Genomic DNA, 22,668 nt, shown 5'->3' with positions numbered 1-22,668 from the left:
GTGCTGTAAAGCAGTGGTTCTCAACCAGAGGTCCAGGGCCCCCAGGCGGGCCGTGAGCGGGTTCCAGGGGGTCTGCCACGCAGGACCAGTGTTAGACTTTCTGGGGCCCAGCGCAGAAAGCCGAAGATCCACTGCTGAAGCGTGGGGCCCTGAGCCCCGCCACTGGGGCTGAAGCAGAAGCCTGAGGAACTTAGCTTCACGGTGCCCTCTGTTGCATGGAGCCCTGGGCAATTGCTCTGCTTGCTATCCCTTAACACTGGTCCTGGCAGAAACCAGTTATTGTGGCACAGGTGGGCCATGGAGTTTTTAGAACATGTTTTTTTGGTGCGGAGGTGGGGCTCAGAAAGAAAAACCCTGCTTTAAAGGTAATATTAAGGGAGCCACTATTAGCAGCAGCCTGAGTTGTTGTTGTATTTTATAAGCCCTGTAAGAAGGACTGCTGACTGGGCCTTCTCCTACACCCTACCTATATTTGACCTGGTCCCCTTATACCTATCTATATCACACCTCAAACACTTCTATGAAACCATCCCTTCCAGCCTCAGACAACCCTATCAGCTATTTGTGAGGCTCTGCCATCCTTGCTAACCCAACTCTTCTGTAAACAGGGAAGTCAGGAGGCGGCACCAAAATGCAGTCTTCCAAGTATTTGGGGTTATCGGCTATGGGATTCAATCTTTAGAGCTGAACTAAGAGAGGATCACAGAGAAATTCAGTGATGGCACTTTGATAGGTCAGGTGTGTGCCTAAGGCCCATTGCATATGCCTAAAGTTGCCACTGCTAGTAGAGCTAATGGTTGAATCCTAAACACTAGATTTATTTGCTTTTGTGGGTTTGTCTTAGACTTCTAACACTATTTCGGAAGGATCTCCTGCATTCTTTACCATTTGTTTCCCCATCAATACTCCTCTCTGAGGAGTGCTGCATGTGACATCTTTCAGAGCCCACCAACCTGTACCCCAGAGAGGTTTGTGCCAGGCAAACAGATGGTACTAGGCTGAGCATTTTGTCTCTGCGCTACTCTCCATTCTTGCTGGCCCTGTGTGTAAAAGACTGCTGCATGGCAGTTCACTGCATTGACACTAAACCATCAACACACCACGCTTCTCATTATTTCATGTAGCTTTTGTTACATTAAATTCCTGGGGTTTTGTTCTTTAACCGCTTATGGAATATATGGGAGGAGTTAACATAAATACGATAATTCTGTGAAACAAAGACTGTACTTTTAACTTAATCTTTTAAAAGCCATTAGTGTGCAATTATGTTTTCTAAAAATGTAATTGTAGCATACAATAATTCCCTGTAGTATATGAAAGCAGCGTATACAAGTGTATTAAGGATATGCTATGGTACATCACTGCCAATTTTGTTTCTAATAAAAGCCATTAATCCACAGTAGAGACTGCAATCACCAAGGAAATCTGTTTTTTTAGAGTGTTTTTAATGGTTTTGAATTACATGTGCAAAAATATTGTACAAAAAATTAAGCTTCTATGATTGCTAAAATCCCAGGGCAGAATTCTCCTCTCAGATTCATAGTGCCGATTTCAGTTGCACTTGGCACTTGTTCAGTGGGCACAACTCCTTGTTGTCATCAATGGAAATTGTATCTGCAAAAGTGCAGATTATGCAAATGAGAAATTAATAGACCTTGAGTGAATTTAGCATGAAGCATATTTGATATGGCAGACTCTATGTACATTAACTAAATAATCTCTTATTACCCCAGTAATGTACGGAAGCACTGTTCTCCATATTTTGTGGATGGAGAAATGAAAGCAGATTAAGTCACTTGTCCAGGGTCTGAGAGAAGGGGTTCATTAGCAGAGCCATGATTAGAATTCTTTAGTTTTTGGCTCCCTGTCCTCTCTAGACCATGCATCTCCATCTCTTTGCCAAACCACTTCCAATAGTGGTGGGAGTAACTTACTACTGCCCTTTTCCTGCGATTGGATAAATATAGGTACATCTGTATACCTGCATGAAGTCCTATTGAAATCAGTGGGGCTCCACACAGGTGCAAGAATCCACCTGCATGTATCTGTTTGCTGGATCTGGGCCTATGTAAGTACTTGTATAGCTGTGCAATGAAAATGAATATAAAGATGAAACCATGCCTTAGTGGGAATTTGTTTGGCTTTATTTCTTATAAGGGTTTGATCATTTCACAGTGTTTAAACAACAGTGTGACAGCTCAGAAGAGAATTGCAGCATGTTTGGAAATGATTTTAATGATTTTTAGAGGTGCTGAATTTCTATAGCTCCCTTCACAGGTACTGGAACTAGGGCTGCTGAGGGAGCTCCTGCACCCCCTGGCTTGAAGTGGTTTCAGTTATATACAGGGTTTACAGTTTAGTTCAATGGCTCTCAGCACCGCCACTATAAAAATTGTTCCAGCACCCCGTCTCCCTTTTGAGTTCAGTGGGAGCTGCAGGTACTGAAAACCTACGAAAAAAAAAAAAGATAAGTTGTAGCCTTTGACTGTTTTTTTGGTTTGTTTGATTTTTCTTCTTTTCTTTAAGAATGTTAATTTTTTTAAAAAAAGTTTACAAGCCCAAGAAATTCAGAGGTAAGGCTACACTTCTACAACAAGCCAAATTCACACAAATAGTAGACTGTGACTGTGCCCCACTAGAGTTTGGACAATGTAGTGTTCTCACATTGTTTCTGAAACAATTGTGTTGTTTCTACAGTTCAGTGTGAGGAAGTCTGTATGTTCAGTTGGATGTCTTTAAGGAAGAGAAGGCAATTGAGAGTGGTGGAATGCCAGCTCGGTTCATGGTACATTGATTCAGCTCTTGTTCACGAACTTCTTTCCTGGAAGGTTCTTTGAAACTGTTTACTGTTGATACCACTCGGGCGCTTTAATTGTGTCACCATCATGCAGTATATCTAGCAGTCTTTGCTGCACATGTTGCAATATGAGAAATCCATTTCGTCCCACCCCAAATTCCCATATGTTATACCTTGCTTGCACACTAGGGGGCAGTTGGAAGACTGCATGTCAATAGATTGGGATTAGAACCCTCCCCACAAATGGATTCCCCCATTTCCCAGCACTGCCCTATTGTTTAAGCAGCGTGTTGTTGAAATTATCTAAAGTATTGTCTGCTTATTTCTTTTTTATTAATCAATAATTGTGACTGCTGAAATTCATTGGTACCATACATGGCAATTTCTACTGACACCCTATTACCATATTTTAAGGAATATCAGTGGCAACTAAAATGATGTTATTCCTTGAATCCTAATCCCCCTTATCTCCCATTATTCTGCTACAACCTGGCATCTTCATGCACACAAAGATGCCCAAAACACTTTTCCATTGTGCAGTAATTCAACCTATCTTCTCAAGCAGTTTTGATCCTTTGTAGACAAACTCCTAGGACCTGGGCAGGCACACAGGGTTTGGGGGTAGAATTTCTTGTCTTCTTTGCATTTTTTTCTGAGACTGCAGGGATATGAACTTTGATACATGTACTGAACACGACCTTTCAGTGTTCTGCTTTGCTATGTGAACAAAGCTCTCCTCATCCTAGACACCCACCATGTGCAGATAACCTTGCAGCTGAACTTATCCAGAAAGTCCTCCATGTCTCAAAGGTACATTAACCCTTTATAGACAGCCGAGGCCCGAATCTTTCTGGCATGGTAATGAAGTGGTCCTCAGTGGGGTAACACAAAGACAAACTTGGCAGTTTGACAGCTATATGCTTACTGAAACATATTGTATGAAATGGTTTCATTCCTGTAATACATTTTTCTTTATTTTGAACCTGCATTGACAATTTAGAGTTAAATGTGTTCATAGTATGTGTATTCTGTGAGCAATTCATCTTTATTAGGTGGTTTGATGTCAGATGATATTTCACATTTTTCTAATCCAGCTCAAGTGTATTCAAATATTGTTAAAAATTACATTGGTTCTCCAAGCTATTTCTAATACTGGTCTCAATGCAGGTGTTCATTTTGGTTTTGTAGAATCAAGCTAACTGTGAGTGGGGCAGGGACTTGATGCCTTGTTCTTCTGTGAAACCTGTGACCAATATGTTCCATAGTTAGACACCTGAATAAGCGATCAGTTCTGAAAATCAGGCCACTTACTTAGGTGCCTAATATGGATAAAGGGGTCTATGTTCATGCATCTGTTCTTGAAAATCTTGGTCCAAACAATTATTGGTCTTCCAGAATAAATTTAAAGATTTTAAACAATTATTTCAAGGAATAATGACTAATTATTTTTGTTAGTTTATAAAATTTTACTCTTAAGTTTTCAGTTGCGCAGGATTTAGTCTCATCTCCTAGTAAAGCCAATCAGACTTGTGCCCCTATATCCTGGAACAATGACAATACAGGGTATTGCACACCAAAGATTTGATTCTGTAGCAGCTCCACACATAGGACAGATGCAGAATCTGACCTGCAATGTCATTCCTGTGTTCCTCTTTTCGTATAGGGCTTCAAACTGGGCAGACAGCTTTTGATAGAATTGTGATTCATCTCCATCGCAAGCAGCCCACTGCCCCAACTAGGATGTGGGTGGTCTGACCTAGTCGTCAGAATAGAAGTCAGGCTGGGTCAGATACCAGGAGGTCAGAGGGCAAAGTGGGAGTCAGGAGGCAGGGTCCAGTTACCAGGAGATCAGGCAGTAGGAGCAGGTGGTGCAGAGGATGCAGTCCCTAGCAAGGGAAACCCAGTTGCATGGAAAATTTCTTGTTCCTGAGATTGGTTTAAATAGAAACTGAGGACCAGTCAGGACCCCCAGCATTCCACCAATTAGATCCCAGGATAGGAGTCTTCTGACAGAGGTCAGCTTCTATTCTGACAGTAGTTAGGAAAACACTGGTTGGTGGGTTGGAACTTATTAGCACCTAAGAGCCCTATGGACTAGGGTTCAAGACACCCACTGCCTCCAAAACCTCTACTAGAGAAAGGGAATGGAGGGTCTCCACAATCACCAAGAAGAACTGGCTGAGAGGAGAGTGGCACAAAAGCCCCTTCCTAAGGAGTATTTTTCCTTTCTCAGATTGTCTTGGAGTAACTTGTCCCACACTGCTCATTCCAACTCCTAACTTTGTTTTTCAGAGGCGCCAACTGCATGTTTCACTACTGGAGTGACTTGCAGCCTCCTATCCGCAGGTGGCTTACCACCAAAGTGACCTAATTTCAAAACAGAAAACTGGGACGAACCCATTCATTCCTTAGCCTCTCTCCTGAGACTTCCAGTTAGTGTAGGTTTTAGTGGTGTTGGCAACTGTGAACAATGTCACCTGGGAACAATGAGTGAGATCACGTACTGATTTTACATAAGGCACTGAACAGCTATCAGATAACAACTTTATGGTCACTACTGACCTGAATTGATTTGAATGAGCAACTTAAGAGGGTAAAGCTCCATGTTCCATTGCATCTAGTCCCTTTGTTATATTTTCATTATAGTGTTTCAAATGATCTGCTTCTCCTAAATGTAAGTGGTGATGATACTAGTCACCATTATATATAAGTTGCTACCTGGTACTAAAATTATGCTTCATTATATTGTGTTAATTACAGTTTCAAGTGCATCACAGTTTGCAGGAATTATTCACTGGATCAGCCTAGTCATCTTGTCTGTGTTCTTTTCAGAGGTATGTAAAATGCGTGGTGAAACACAATTGATTTGGATGCAGGACTCAGTCCTGCTCCCACTGATGTCAGTAGGAATTTTGATTATAGGAATAGGAGCAGGAACATGATGTGTTTTAAAAATAAAATAAGTCCGCTTTTGCCATTCATATTTGGAAAACCAAAAGATCTTGTTTGTATTGACAGTCGTTCTCTTTATTAGAGATAATTAGAATGGACTGGGAAAAATGGGAGAATGTTGCCATACAAATATAAGAGCAAAATTGTGAGGAGAGATAATTATACCTGTATCATCCCAAATCAGTCCCTTTAAATGATGGGGAAAAGGCCTGGCTCACTCCAGGAAATTTCTCACTCCAGGAAATTTCTCATTGGCCTCAATCGGAATTTTGCTGTAATAAGAAATCCAAGACTTCATCTTATACAAAGCTTGGTTCTGAATAAGAATTAATCATGTCCTTTCATGATTTACTTAAGCAGCTCTCTCTGTTTTTTCTAAATATTTTCCATCCATCTATATTACTGCTGTATAGGAAAATAATTAAATACAGCAAATTAGATACAAAGTAAGACTGAACAATGGTGAATTTCTGTGCAAATGTGTATTTGTACCATAATTGCATAAATTCATTAATTGGAAAAGCCCATATTGATAATACAATAAATGACTAAATTGAAGTAATTCACTATAGTTTGCAACTTTATTCCAAAAAACTGTCATCTGTGTTGAACTATTAATATATCTAAAGTGCTTCCAAAACAGCAATTTGGATTATTCCTCCGGGACATGTTATGCATATTGTTACAAAAATCCTATTACGTGGTTGTGTGTTTTTGAATTACACCAACATCCATGCCATGTCAGAAGACTCCCTGGAATATCTACAGACCTGAAGAATATTTTTCTAGTTTTGCTAGGGGAAAGGATTTGCATCCAAATAAAACAGAAGTTAGAGGCTGCACCCAAGAGTTCAGTTTAGCTTAAAAGGTTATGAGTATTCACCTGAGAAAAAGCAGAAGCCTTGATAGTCACAGCTGATGCTGCAAACCACTCTTGTTGGACATGTAGTTAGTTATATTACACAGCCATTTATTTCTATGGTTCTATTAATGGATTAAAAAAATATCAAATTTAAGCAATGAATACACACAATCCTAAACCATACACTTTTGCTCACTTTCATATCCTGAGTCCAAACCTTTCCTACTGATTATGGTTCAGAAATAAATAAATACTAAGATAAACTTATTTTGAATATGATAGGCAAAGTTGTTTGGCTACCCTCCATCCCCATTTTGTGTCTGTATTGTATTTTTTTCTTCTCTCTGTGTTTAGGACAATACGGGTATTGGGAGTGAATCTCCCCTCACTGCATTTAGTACCCCTTGTTCTAATCCTGTTGGCATCCACTTTGCAGTTTGCTTCCGTCTTTCCAAATTGATAAATTTCATTCACCCGTTTGACCAAAGTTTGAATTTACATTAAAAAAAATACCACCAATAAAGAGATGAAGTAGCCATGTGAGGCGCACAAAGCGGCTAGGATTTTTGGAATTCTGTTCATCAATCAAGCTTCTGGAAACTTTTAAGAGTCCTAGACTGCGCTAATAATAGCTGCAAACATCATGTACTTCACCACTGTGACAGAAGCAGCTCCACAGACCACCTGAAAGCACTTTATAAACCACAGATTGAGAACCACTGGGAAAGGGGAAGAGTGAATTTTTCACCTTTGCTGCTGCTGTTGTTTTGCTGGAGATAGTTCTCTACAACATTGGATTAACAGGGCAGCAACAAATCTGTTTACATTGTGATGATTAGCATCAAAATAGAAAAGAGAAACTTATTTTTCTCATCTAAAATGAACACTTAGAATTTCCAGACTATTGTCCAATGCTCTGGAAATTGCAGGCCGTGAAAAAGGCAGAGGATCTCTTACAGCATTTTCATTACATTTATTTAATTCCTGTTCCTCATGTGAGTGATTTGTCTTTGTTTGGGGTGGATAGAAAAGAATTTTGCTCTGTGGTTCAGTGAGGCTTTTACAATCATTCACTGTTCAGACCAGGCTAGGCAGAGAGATGCTATAATGATTTCACAAAGAGGGTAGGGTTTCGTTTGATTGATCAGACCTTATCAGATGCCTGTTGAGTATGATCCATCACTTATAATACTATTTTCCCCAAACCACACAAAGGCACTTGTGCTCAAAATTTGGAAAATTGTGGATTGATCGAAATCTTTGGTTATAATGGATAACGTTAGCAACTTTAACTATAGTACACCCATTTTATTGTCTCATTACAGTTAAATAGGAGCTGGCTTTCTGCTTGATTGAAATGTAGTGGACAAATGTGCCAGGTACTTGCAGCCACTAACAAAATTAAGTTGCTACTCCTCGAGCATTTTCCTTCTATCTTTACACTTTTGCTACAGCCACAAGTCTTAACCTGAATTTACTGCAATGTGTTAATTTTATATTCTCCTCGTGTTAGTCTCCGCAAACTTTCCAACATATCACAATATCTTTTTTCAGTGACGTGCATATAACTTTTGCAAATGCTAAAATTAGATTTACTGGTTGTGATGCTTTGCCTGTTAGTGTCTGTTTACATATGTCAAGCCCGTACACCAAACAATACCCAGATGTTAAGACAGAAGAGGAGATAGAATGTCAGAGGGATATTGGGGCAAAAAACAAAAGCAGCAGTCAAGGCTAATTCAGGATTGCACCATATCAAGAGGGTAAAACCAGCCCTGATTATACTTGGATGAGAAAAGGCAGACAGAGGACTTGGCATCGACTTTGGTAAGTGGTGTATGGTCTGAATATATTTTAAATAATCTTATGACTTTGGTATTAGTGGCCAGATTCTGTAGCCCTCGCTCAGTCCAGTTGTTCCATTGAAGATAATGGGACTGTTCCTGTGAGAGAGGCCTGCAGGTGTGGGCTTTTTTAGCCTGTAGTACTCCGCTGTTGCATTGCTTTATATAGGCCCAATTCAGCACAACATGTAAGCACTCTACTGACTTTAGTCACAGGAGTAGTCCCATTGAGGTCAACAGGACTGTTCCCATGCTTAAAATTAAGTACACACTAAATCAGGGTCTTTTTTTCCCCAAAGGTTTTGGAATGGGAAAGCATTCAGCAGGGTTTGGGGTTCCAGTAGTTAAGGTGTTAATTGTCTGGGTTTTTTAAGTTTGAGTTAAAATGTATTAATTGGCTTGTCGCATTAAGAAGAGAAAGAGGACAAAATGAAACGTATCACTCAAATTACATATAAACAAAAAATATTCATTGTAGTCTCTCATACTTGTACTCCTCCTTCATAATAATCTCTAGGAAGATTAAAACGTCTTAGGGGAGAGTCCTACAGAATTTAATTAGAATTAAGCCAATATAGTTCTGTAGACATTACTGGGGGAAAAAACCTATAGAATTTAAGAGAAAATAATATCCTTTCTGTATATTTTTCTAAAAAATCCTATAGTAGTAATATAATTCTCTATTAAATGCTGTATGTTTCAAGCAACCTATCAGTATAGAAAAATTAGAATTTAATGGAAAAGTATATGATTCTTCCATAACGAACTGGAACTTTACCTTTCTGAATGTTTTCCTCCATTCCCTATGCATACTAGTTTTATTATCATAGGGTTCCTTAAGTGTGCTGGATTGTTGGCCATGTATGTGTATTGGGGGACTTGTTAAGAATTGATATTGATAACATTTGGTTTTGGGAACAGGTGGTGCAGAGGAAAACCTAGAAAAAATTACATGGATTTTATAAACTGATATTTAAAAAAATCAGTTAAACTTTGGCTGTGGAGTCTTTAATAGAGTGCACAAGTTTAACTTCTAATGTTTTGGAAATCTATCTCTGCTCAGCCATCCAACTTTGTCGCTATACAACAAGGTGGATTCAGGAGACCATAGGATTTTGTGGTGGGATAGGACTTTAGCACAACGCCTTCCTAAAGTTTCATCCCTCTTATCTCAATCCCTTTTTCTCAAGAACATTTCTGACCCATGCAGTGTGCTAAACTGGTGCTTCAGCTGGACTCTCTTCAAGCTTGATTTCTTGCTGCTGATGAGATTCCTGCATCTTCTACACCATTCATCAGGGATGTAGATAAAACCCCTGGTCCAAATGTGACCAGAAGGAACTTCTGATGTAGGAAAGTCAAAGACTAAGTTTGTATCAAATTCATATTTGCTTCAAGGTAGCGTGATGTCAGCAAATAGGTCACTGAGCCATGTCCGTAAAACAGTTCTGAATCTAGAATTCTGAGTTTAGAATCCATTGTCATTCTCAATTACTATATTCTAAGGACAAACTTGGTACAGTGTATGTTACAGGAATGTTTGTCTGAATGCACCTGTAGAATTTAGATACTATGTAATATAGGTTAAAAAAAAAAGAAAAGAAAACATAGTTGCTAGTGTTAGAGAATTTATGTGTTTATGCCTGCAATGTTGGTGTCACTCTGCTATTGCAGTTAATTATTAATTATTGTGGATATATTGTACAATAGAATGCAACAATTATAATGCAGAGCATGTGGAAAATATTTTGTACTATTTTAATAGTGTGTGAGATGTAGTCAACTCTTACCCTTTTCTTTCCTTTTCCTTTTAGAAGTTTGGCTGACGAGAAGCTGAATGAGATGATACCCATGTGGTAGAACCCTGAGTGTCAGGTTAAAGATAACATGTTCCTGATCCTCCAGTGGTATGGTAATGGTAGGTACTAATAATTGGGGAAGCACTTCTAAGAACTGTCAGCCCATAAAAAGGTAAATTAAAACACTTCTAAACAGTGTTTGAAATGAGTAATTAGTTGGATGACCTGGGTTGCAGGAGATAAAACTCTCATAGATGATGTCATGGAGTGAGGGGGAGTCAGGACCCTGCACCCCCACTTCCTGCAATTCACCGTGACTCTTAGCCAGCCAGTAACACAGAAGGTTTATTAGAGACAACAGGAACACAGTCCGAACCTGAGCTTGTAGGCACAAACAGGACCCCACAGTCAGGACCTTCTGGTGCGGGGGGGGAGGGCAGGGAGATTAAAACCCCAGACCTGGGGCTCCCTCCTCTTCCCCAGCCAACTCCAAACAGAAACCCACGCCAGCCATCTCCCCCAGCCTCCCCCCAGCTCCTCCTCCAGCCTTTGTCCAGTTTCCCAGGCAGGAGGTGTCACTTGGCCCCAACCCCCTGGCTCAGGTATCTTCCCTCAAGGGAAGTCTCCCATCCCCAATGCAGACAGTCCTGTGAAACTCTCCTCGCTGTGCTGCGGTGATCCAGGTGCCAACGTGTCATTGCATCTATGTTCCATGAAAAATGTGCAGCTGTAACAAAACCATCTTCTGTGGTTTTCCATATTAAACATATTTGAAGTTTAAAAAAAACACTCCCAGGTCAATACTCTCCCCTCCCTGCTGCGTCACAGATGAGTACAAGGTATTCTTCTTGGGAAAGGTTTACTCCAGGTATTTTGAGTAATCTAGTGCATTGCAAAACAAAAGTTTGCTTTTCAGAGTAATTATGCCAGCAAACAATAAATGCTTGGGTGGGGGGAGGGGGGAGGGGAGAGCTACACCAGAGACTGGAAAGGTCTCTCTTTCCCCCACACTCCTCTGTCCTCAATCTTCCCCTTTCAGTACAAACAGTACTGCTGAACTAAACATAGTTCTCTCCTTTACCTAAACCTGATGGGCCAAATACATCCCTTCACTCACTCTTTTGGTTTCTTTACTCTAGCGATGAATTTGACCCAGTGAGTCACAGAGTAATAAATTATATATTAACCGTGCAAGGAATAAAGTATGTAAAAAAATTATTGAGTGTACGTTCACAGTAGGCTAACTTATGCAAATTGTGGGAATTCACATGGCTGGCTCAGCAAAGACCTCAGCCAAGTTTCCCTACCAAATTAGATAGAAAAATTATAGTACCACTGCAGAGAGATAATTCTTTTTACTTGACAATAGTAGGCCACATTGTTAAGGGGACACTATCTGTCTGAAAACTATACCTTTTAATAACACCTAAGATTACTGTAATGAAAATAATTTACTGCAATTATTTTTCCAGTTTCTTTCTGCATTTGATAGCACTTATTGTGTAATCAGTTATTCAGTTCCTGTCTTAATGAAAACACATTTACAAACATCAGAGGTAAAAACATTTGTAAAGTTTTGGGTTTTTTAAGGAATTTTTTATTATAAGTTCAGGGTGTTCTATTTAAAAGATGCTGTACCACAAACTGAATATCTTATAAATTTTTCAATTTTAAATAATTCAAGTTGGCAATGTCCCTTTAAGCCAAAAGGTAATATGTACAAGTGTATTAGATGCTTGTATTCAAGTTTACGCATCAAAATTGCAATGTAGCTTGGCAGCTGCACTGTAAAACAGAACATCTACAGGTACACATATACTATAATGATAGTAAATGTCTATACATAAATAACAGAATAAAACCTTTCTCATTTTTGCCTTTTTCTTACAGAGACCAGTTTAAGTGGCATTGTATCATATTGCTAGAGTTCATGCTTAAACTTTGGTAAATATTATAATCACAATTCAGTTTTAATTCATTTCCATTTCCATTATGCAAACAAGATGTTCTAATCATTATTCTCCTTTGTCTTTCAGATCCTGCCACAGATTTTGTTTTTAAATGCACTGTACAAATATATCACATTAAATATATTTTTGTTTGCCAAAGAAATATGTTTGATTGTTTGGGGAAAAAAAATTAAAATGTTATTTGTAAATAACACCAACATTTTTTTATTCCAGTATTTTTCTATTTATCATTCACTTGACAGGTTCAAAATACTATATATGGAAATTTGTCTAGTGACGCTTTTTTGAGTGTAGGAGTTCTCAGCAACCACCATGGAAACGTGTTGCCAACATGTGTTCTCTGTGAAGGCCAGGGATTAGTGAGAAAGGGTGATATTAGCTTGGAATTACATTAATAAGCATTGGCTGATGTGTACCGAGAACACTGCAGGTGTATGTTTTGGATACACACAGTGTTTAAGACACATTAACCATGCCCTCCTAACTAAATGGCCACAAAGCAGAAAATGAATGTATGATTAAAAAGACCTCTGTACAATTTTTTAACTTAACACTTTATAACATTTCATAAATGATCTGGAGGATGGTGTGGATTGCACCCTCAGCAAGTTTGCAGATGACACTAAACTGGGAGGAGAGGTAAATATGCTGGAGGGTAGGGATAGGATACAGAGCGACCTAGACAAATTAGAGGACTGGGCCAAAAGAAATCTGATGAGGTTCAACAGGGACAAGTGCAGAGTCCTGCACTTAGGACGGAAGAATCCCATGCACCGCTACAGACTAGGGACCGAATGGCTAGGCAGCAGTTCTGCAGAAAAGGACCTAGGGGTTACAGTGGACGAGAAGCTGGATACGAGTCAACAGTGTGCCCTTGTTGCCAAGAAGGCCAATGGCATTTTGGGATTATAAGTAGGGGCATTGCCAGCAGATCGAGGGATGTGATCGTTCCCCTCTATTCGACATTGGTGAGGCCTCATCTGCAGTACTGTGTCCAGTTTTGGGCCCCACACTACAAGAAGGATGTGGAAAAATTGGAAAGCGTCCTGCGGAGGGCAACAAAAATGATTAGGGGACTGGAACACATGACTTATGAGGAGAGGTTGAGGGAACTGTGATTGTTTAGTCTGCGGAAGAGAAGAATGAGGGGGGATTTGCTAGCTGCTTTCAACTACCTGAAAGGGGGTTCCAAAGAGGATGGATCTAGACTGTTCTCAGTGGTAGCAGATGACAGAACAAGGAGTAATGGTCTCAAGTTGCAGTGGGGGAGGTTTAGGTTGGCTATTAGGAAAAACTTTTTCACTAGGAGGATGGTGAAACACTGGAATGCGTTACCTAGGGAGGTGGTAGAATCTCCTTCTTTAGAAGTTTTTAAGGTCAGGCTTGACAAAGCCCTGGCTGGGATGATTTAGTTGGGGATTGGTCCTGCTTTGAGCAGGGGGTTGCACTAGATGACCTCCTGAGGTCCCTTCCAACCCTGATATTCTATGATTCTATGAATGTTCTGTTGATGAAAGGTGCAGCCCTGAAGACTGAAGGCATCTGTAAATAGAACAAGCAGCTCTCAGGCTTGTTTACAGGAGCCCTCCCATGTGTCTGTATTCTGTTCTGGAGACTCTGCCTCTAGGTTGAGAGGCTGGGGCAGACATCACAGTTGCTCTTCCTTTGGTCTCTGTCCAGAGACTATCAACAAGGGTGCTGATTGTGAGGGTGGATACCTATCATCTAGAAACTGGACCAAGACCCACCAGTTCGTTACACATACACCACGAAACAGCCGTCAAATAATTATTCACACCAGCACAATAGAGGTAAAAAGCCTTTGTGACTGGCTGCCCCTTAAAATGAGCTAGCCAGACCCCTTGATGACAGTATTGCAGCCTGATTAAAACATTGCGGAGAGGACTTAAAGCAGCAACTACATTATGTGAAAAATCTTTTTTATGCCCCCTCAATAGAGTGTTTCAGACAACCCATATTCAGGGTTGTGAGCCAAAGAGTTCTGCTGTTTATTCTCTTTGTAGTGGATATAGCTTATTATTCCAAAGATAAATGTCTGTGTATTCTGTCCATGGCAAAAAGAAATGCATTTCATAAGCAGTTTCTGAGTATATGCTAACTATTTAGCAGTCCTCCAATTACTCATTGACTTAAAATTTCACAAATACTTTCTAAGCATAGGACAAAATGGGCCAAACTCATCCCTCATGTCGCTCCATTGAAGTCAATGGAGTGGCAACAGGGAAGAATGTGTCCCAAGATTTAAATGAAGGAATGTTTCCTTTTAAATTTCCTATTAACAGCCTGCTGCAGAATTTACTTTGCCTGGCTTTTAGCTTACTTGCTGAAACCTTCTTTGCAAATTCTTGATCAGAAACTCAGCAGATTTTTACAGGAGAAACAAATCTTCCATTATAGACATGCTTTCCAGGATTTGATTCTGTTTCTGGAAAGGAGCTGGTAGGGTCAGGGCTTTTGACTTTTTTTGTTTTTCAAATCCTTGTTCTTTTGGAGCAGGGACTGAGAACTCTGACACTTATAGGACAAGTATAGAATGTCAACCAATGTGTGTTTTCAATGGGAATGCCGTGTAATGAAAATGCTGTAAGTGCAGGACTATTCAGATGTCCTAAGGGCCTGATCTTGAGTTTTGCTGAGCACCTGCAACTCCAGTTGACTTCAGCGCCCCACCAGGATTTGAATTTACTCCCATGTTCACGCTCCCACATAATACTGCTGAGCGTGGAATTGTTAGGGGAGCTGTTCCTTAGATGGAACCTTAAAATGTTATGAAGTTCTTTCTGCCATTTGAACAAGGGTTTTTTTTTGTTTGTTTGTTTTCTTAATATGGAGATATACCTATCTCATAGAACTGGAAGAGACCTTGAAAGGTCATAGAGTCCAGTCCCCTGCCTTCACAGCAGGACCAAGTACTGTCCCTTATTTTTGCCCCAGATCCCTAAATGACCCCCTCAAGACAGTTGCAGTCTTGCCCCACAGGCGGCTGTGTAACAGATTAATGTAGTGACCCTGTGAATGGTTCATCAGTGTGCTAAATTTGTTAATCATTTTGGGATCCTTCAGATGAAAAGTTAATTTATATATGTAAGTTTATCAGCAGCAGCATTGGTTCCTGATGGCAGTTCAAGGTCCCATAACACTTCTCAAAGGGGAAAAGGGTAATTGCACTAATTATCCTGACTGGCATACCCCCTCTCAGTAAAACAGACTCAGATGTCCCATGCTGTGTGTGAGCTATTTTTAAGTGCACGTTAGCCGATCCATTTGCCTGTGTAGTCACTGAACTACTGGTATTGTTCTTTTAAAAACTCTGGGTTTGATTATGCAGTGTCTTGCAACCAGTGTAGTAATTTATATCTGTGTAAAGTGAGTATAGAAGGCTACCCATCTGTTTTGGAGCAGTTTCAACTCACTTTGTTCAGGTGAAAACAGCTACAGAAAGTGCAAGGCAGTGGATAATCAGGCTCTTGTGTATGAACAGTGTTATTCAGAAGAACCCAACGCTATTCTGTGTCTACGTTACTGTTATTGTATTCAAAGTGTGGTAGCAGCATAAACCCAGAGTTTTTGGTTTTTTAATATATTCATATTTGGAATGAATAGAACACATGTATATTCACAGCCATTTTCATTCTTTTTTCCTGCAAAATTCCGACTCCTTTCCTGGCCTGGGCACCTCTCTCACATATCTACCAAGCTCTCTCTGATTAATTTTATTTTTAGACATGCAGAATAACATTTTGGGGTACTTTACAAGCCACACATCTATGTTTTAATCCTTCTCTTGCGTGTAAAGTACATTTTAATCTGAGTTCTGCACTGCCACAGGCAGAATGGAGCCCTAACTTTTGTGTGAGTGAAATTACAGTAATTTTTAATTTGATCTTTTAAAAACACCAACACCAGAGAAAAATGTGAAAGATGCTGTTGGAATTTTCATAGAAATTCATCACTGTTTCATGGTATGTTCGCTTATTATTCCTCCTTTCTAACTAAATACATTAACCTTATGCCGTTTGCTTAATAGCGAGAGTGGGTGCAGACATTTTCCTTCCTGCACTCTGACTCCCTGGGACGTTAAAATGAGGAAATGCTCCTTTGCTGTGAACAGAGAGAACAGCAGCCCAGGAGCATGTTGGGGTTAATTGTCTTATTAATTCCAGGAGATTTCTGAATGAGTGTCATGCAAATTATAATAAATTGCTGTCTTTTTCTTAATATTTCTTGTTAGACTATTTTGAGAATTGTGGTTCTCGGTATATGGGATTATATTGAAAACAAAATAGAGGTAAGTACCACAGCCAATGCTGTTTGTATTTCAGCATGGCAAAGTACAAATAATTAACTATTTCTGCAGTGTGTGCTTTAGCTATAAGAGTTGATGCATTTACACTGTCAGAGATTTATACATGTTACTCCCTGCACACAAAGGTGAAATTAGATGCAAATTAAAACACTGTCCACAGTGGGAAGTATCAGACCGATGCTGGTTAGAACAGTGTTTTAAACACATTTGTTTCTATCGCAGTTTTTGTGTGATTTTGCTGGCTGGTGTGGATAAGAATTTCTTTTTGAGACCCATGAGAGTTAAACTGTGATTATATGATCCCTGTCGACATTATAATGATAACAGAGTCTGAGGATCTGGTTAACAATATGACTGAAATTTGTAGTGTAGATGAGGCCTAATCATGTTTCCGTAATCAAGCTAAAACTAGAGCTGGTAGGAAAATTTTCATCAAAAAGAGTTTCTGTTGGAAAATGCTACTTTAACACCAAACATTTTCACTAAATTGTATAGATTTCAACAAAAAATCACTTTTGGAAAAAACATTTCAAAAATGTTGAAATGTCCTATTTTAATATTTTCAGAACTAAAAAAAAAAAATTGGCTTTTCCTCCCAATCCAGAGTGGAAAAAAAAAATCAAAATCTCAAAATTTCTATGGGGGAGAAAAATCAGTTTTCAAACTAGTTCTAATGAAAACCCTGAAATTCCAAGTAAATAGCCCATTTATGGGGACATTAAGTATCGTCTGCAATACGATTTTTTAACTGTGTTGCTAACCCACTCCCCAGACTTGATTCTGGCTGTAGTATACACAAGGAACAGACTAATCCCCCACCATACAAATAATCTGTCACAGTTTTATAAACAGAAAACAAACTCCTGTCCATACTTGCCAAGGAGACCATGAATGGAACCTGCTAGCAATAGCAGTGTTCAGGCATGTTTGTAGCTATTATGGTTCTGACCAAGAGTAGATAAGTCCTTAATGTACATAACTAACAAAATGGTAATTACTTAAGAGTTTACACAGCTAAAGTGCAACAGTAGTTAATGTACATTATAATTTCAGTAATTATAGGATTGTTGTGATAGAAACAGGGTTTAGATGGAACGTAGAGCTAATAAACTGAATGCTCTGCGGGAGAGGACAGGAAATCTGGTTTTCATTACATATAAAGCCACATTTAGAAGTGCGCAAATCTTCCATAACTAAACCTCAAACCATTTTATCTGACTTGCATATTCCAAGTGAGACACACAGTATGGGTTGGAAGCCAGGTGGCACTTGATATTATCCAGCAAAACATCAATTTCAACAGTTTCATTTCACTTTTTAAAGGGAAGTGTTATAGTCTAGCATCCTCCAGATGGTGCCAGTGAGGATTACAACTTATTTGCATCTTTCCAGTGGATTATGTTTATGTTCAGTTCTTGATGTCTGTTGCTTACAGTGGGGTACATCCAGTTTCCCTGTGCAAACCATGAGTAAATGGGCCTTGAGCTTGGTCTTTCCAAAGGGGCTGGGGGGCACAGAATTTTGCCTTATGCCTTTCCAGGATGTGGTGGGCCAGCCCAAGCATTATTGTTAGCATTGCCCTCAATTCCATTCTCTCTGCTTTTCCAATGATCCCAACCTTGACATGTCATTTGTCCACTTCTCCCGCAAACCTTTCCATGCCTTCTCCCCACATTGCCTTCCGCACATGGAATTGCCCTTCCTGAGCTGATTCCCCATGGCCACTAACCTCTCCTTATTCAGATCTCTCCTGAAGATCCACGTTTGCCAGGACACCTACAGGAAGCTAGCCAGCTATAATAACACGGTCATGGAGTCCTTGGGGATAGTCTTTATATCTCTGACAAACACAGACTATCCCAGCATTGAATTACTAAGATGTGGTCAAGTGCCACCTAGTCACTTTACTTGTTTGTTGTGCCCCTTTACTCCACTTCTTTCTCCCTACATCTTTTTAAAATGCAAGTTCTTTCAGGCAGGGACAGTGCCCTATTTTGTGTTTGTACCGCACCTAGTGGCTGGTAATAAATAGCAATAATAATAATACAGCTCCTGGGTTGTAATAGCATTTGGGGCATCACTTCTACGTGGAGATGTTGGCCAATGGACTAGTTGCAGACCTCCCTGGCCATGGCTCCCCCACACTTCTAAACCTGCGGGTGATGTCACAAAGGAGTTCTGCTTCACAGCATATAGAGGATGCAGCTTTTTTGTGGCCTGCTCACCTCACCTCAAAACACACACAGTTTATAACTGCACCACTTTTGTTATTGAAGAGCCTTCCAGGATCACTAAGGAGGGTGGGAGGATTTGTGACCCTTAGAAAGGGTTTGAAAAGGCTATTCATTAAAAATCTCTCTCATTTTAGGTATTTGATGGTGCTGTAATAATTTTATCCTTGGCTCCAATGGTGGCCTCTACAGTGGCAAATGGCCCGAGCAGTCCTTGGGATGCCATCAGTCTCATTATCACTCTGAGAATTTGGAGAGTTAAGAGAATTATAGACGGTAAGTGGTGATTAAACTTGCTGTCTTGAGAACCAGCTGGTTGGGTAAGAAAAGGATTGTAACACTCAGAATTGGTTTTAGAAAATATCTTTATTGTTCTCCTTCCTCTAAATTTTAAAAGAATGAACAGTGTTGCGACTCCCACTGGTGAGAATAGGAATTAATTCCATGGCTCCTTTATGAATCCTTCTTGCAGCTGCTCTTTGGCACCCCCAGCATCCTCTATCGTGCCAGTCTACTTTCAGTTCCTACCTCTGGTATAACTTTGTCTGATTCCCCATGCTTTCTTTGCATCTTAGAGGTTCCCCACAGAAAGTTTTCCACAAATCTGTTTAATCTATTAATTTGAGCATAATTAGCTGTGTGCCAGGCCTGTTTTGCCCAGGATTCCAGGACATGCCTCCATTGGGAAGCACTTGGAGAGAAGCGAGGAGCTCGAAGAGTTAAGACTTCAGAGAACAGGAGCAGTGTCTGAGCATGAAAACAAGAATTCAAGGAAGGGGCTATTAGCATAGGTGGAGGGCAGTCAGATCTATTATTAAACTGTAAATTGTTTTACTATCGGTGTATGGGATTCCAGGACGCAGGGAAGAGGAATGCAAAATGAATGAGGCCAAAGCAGGATCACTTTGCTTCTGTGAGAGAAAGAGCGTGTCACAGTGGCATTTGTGTTCTATACACTGAGGACTCCGAAGTTCCAAAGGGAGGGTATGCAGCCCTGTACGGGGAAGTACTGAGACCAAAGTTCAGGATCTGATTCAGGTTGTGAAGAACATCAAGAAAAACAGTAAAATTTGCATAGTCCCCTGAACAAAGTGAGCTGGCCTTAACTGTGACTTTGTGAAGATTTTCAAAGGCATAAATGGCAGGTAGGCATCCATCTCCTATTGGAAGGCAAAGGGAGTTAGGTGCTTAACTGCTGTTTGTACCTTTGAAACTCTCACCCTTAGTCTATTTCCCTCATATAGGTATTTCCTGCAGTTGTATTTAGGAGTCTATGTTAAAATGCGTAGGGCTCTGGAATAGCTCCTCCTAGAAGCTGGTGCACAGCCATATGTTTCAAATGTTATCGGGACGTGCGGAATACAAAGCAGAGAATGCTCTTGACCTGCCATTTAGAGGATCTGTGATAAGTGCTGGAATAGATCTACATTAGTGTAAATGTATTTCAGCTCTAGTTTTGCCTGTAACTCAAGTGATGGTTCGCAGCTTGGGATCTTGTGGTTGCAGGTGATGGAATTCCTTCTCCAAAAGAAATGCTATAGTTCAATCATAAATTGCTGCGTTTCATGCAGGAATTACTGAGTGAAATCCTATGGTCTGTGTTAGTAAGTCAGGTCGGATCATGATGATTCCTTCTGGTTTTAAAATATATGCAGACATCTCCTCTGATAAGCTAAACTACTGCTGAATTTCTTCAAGCACTTGTTTGTTTTTTCCAGCATATGTGCTGCCAGTGAAAGTAGAGATGGAGATGGTGATTCATCAATATGAGAAGGCAAAGGTCATTCAAGATGAGCAGCTAGAAAGACTAACCCAGATCTGCCAAGAACAAGGGGTAAAAATTCCATTATATTTTTATTTACATATTGTCTGTCAAAGACACTGGTTTTGTAAAGACTGAAATAGCTCAAATAAGTTGCCAAGGTCAGAGGTTTGAAAAATTATTACTAGGAATTCTATTCAAAGATGAATAGAACTTTAGAACTCTCTAGGATGCTAAAGTTTCTAGCAACTTTCAGGAAATTGCAGCCTGTGTTGTACTTATCCTTACCTCCCATTTGTAGGGATCTTCAAACAAACATTTGTTGTTTGACAGGTTGTCTTTTCCCCTTGCTCCTGTATGAGTACCTTTAAGGGGATAGTGACTGTTTTTTTCATTTTTAATGGAAGAGAATAACTTCAATAACTAATTTCTCAACTATCGATACATCAGTTAGACTCCTTTGACCAACTCAAAAATGCTGCAGAAGAAGCTTCTACCTAGTTTTTGGGAAAGTAAGCTGGTACGCCCCAGTACGGCTTCCCCAGGCGCAATTTAAAGGGCCTGCGGCCCTTTAAATTGCTGCCAGAGCCCTGCTGCCGGAGCCCTGGGGTAGTGGCGGTGGGGCTGGGGCGGTGGGGATTTAAAGGGCCCGGGGCAGTAGCAACGGCCAAGCCCTGGGCCCTTTAAATCATCCCCAGAGCATTTGCTGACAGAGCTCTGGGGAAGCGGCAGCGGGGCTCTGGGGACAATTTAAAGGGCCCAGGGCTCCAGCCACGGCTACCACCCAGGGCCCTTTAAGCCCTAAGCTAGAGCCCCCAGCTGCTGCTGTTACCCCAGGGAGGGGGAGGAGGCATTTTCCGTTACAGGGTGGGACAGAGCTGGCTCTGACCTCCTGCAGCCCCACCCCTTCTGCCAAGGCCCCGCCCCTTCCGGGGGCCAGAGCCGGCCCTAGCCCAGCCCCGTACCAGTAAGTCCCTAGACTTACTTTCACCCCTGCCTAACCCCCACTGTAGATGCAGCTAGGTCAATGGAAGAATTCTTCCATTGACCAAGCTGCTGCCTCTCGGAGAAGTGGGTTAACTACATAGACAGAAAAACCCCTTCCATCAATGCAGGAAGCATCTACATTATAGTACTACAGTGGCACAGCTGCAGTGCCGTAGCTATGTCTCTAGCTGCTGTAGACTGGCCATAGCCCAGGTCTCCTAGTGCTCTAGGATCACGGATTGACAAATGTAGCTCTCATTGCATTAAGGGGAGGTGCAGATAGTCTGAGTTAAGAAATTTCCAGTGCCTGTTCTTTTCATAGACTGTTGTTCATAGTTCTGTTTGGACACGGTTTGTAACGTCAGCCTTAACAAGTTTCCAAGTCTTAGGCCCCAGGCTTCCCAAAACTTACTTACATTTAAGTACATGTGTAAGTCTTTGTAGGATTGGGGCCTTAATTGTTCCAGATGTTAGTAACAATGCTTAGCACAACTTCACATCCATTAACTAATTCATCCTTCAAATGCCTTTGTGAGTTAAGTAGGTAAATAATATTATTGCCATGTAGCAAATCGCCAAAGACTCACCAGCACAGCGCCTCCTGCTGGTCATCTTGGGAATTAGCTCAACTCCAGCTCCAGTTGCTGGCTGGTGTCTCGCCTACCTCAGGCCCCATGTCCCTCCCAGACCCCAGTGCCCCTTTACCTCAGGGTTCTGCCCCCAGCAGTATCCCCTTACTCTGGGTTTCCCTTCCCAGGGGAGCCCCCAACCCTCTAAACCCACCTTGCCTCAGTGGCTACTGCCAGTTGTCATCTAGCCCCCACTCACTGGGGCAGACTGCAGTCTGTCATGGCCACTCATCCTTGGCAAGGGGTTAGGACCAGCTGCCTCTGCCTATTCCCAGGCTGCACCTCTGTAGCCCCAGTACCTTTGTAAGTCTTCACCAAGGCCTGCAGCCTGGGGGTTTACCAGGCCAGAGCTCCCTTTTCCCCAGCACTGCACTGCACTGCTTCCAGTACCTTTTTCTCCCAGGCAGCTAGGTCCTTCCCACTCCAGGGCTAGAGTGAGACTTCCCTCAGCTCCTGGCTCACAGCCCCTTTATAGAGCCAGCTGTGGCCTGATTGGGCAGGCCACACC

General features: G+C 41.0%; 1 protein-coding gene across 2 annotated transcripts in view; it reads left to right on the top strand.

Annotated features, from left to right (window-relative positions):
* TMEM266 (transmembrane protein 266) overlaps positions 1–22,668 on the top strand; it is a 191,388-nt gene that overhangs the window by 130,128 nt on the left and 38,592 nt on the right. For both annotated transcript variants that reach the window (XM_073303518.2, XM_073303520.2), the window contains 4 exons: positions 5,558–5,631; positions 16,477–16,533; positions 18,920–19,058; positions 20,501–20,616. In XM_073303518.2, the coding sequence (XP_073159619.1) occupies positions 5,558–5,631; positions 16,477–16,533; positions 18,920–19,058; positions 20,501–20,616 (386 nt within the window). The remainder of the gene's footprint in view (positions 1–5,557; positions 5,632–16,476; positions 16,534–18,919; positions 19,059–20,500; positions 20,617–22,668) is intronic.

Source organism: Lepidochelys kempii, chromosome 10, assembly GCF_965140285.1.
Source record: "Lepidochelys kempii isolate rLepKem1 chromosome 10, rLepKem1.hap1, whole genome shotgun sequence".
Taxonomy (NCBI): Eukaryota; Metazoa; Chordata; order Testudines; family Cheloniidae; genus Lepidochelys; species Lepidochelys kempii.
Note: the sequence above shows the minus strand (reverse complement) of the source record. Positions and strands in the feature narration are given on the sequence as shown.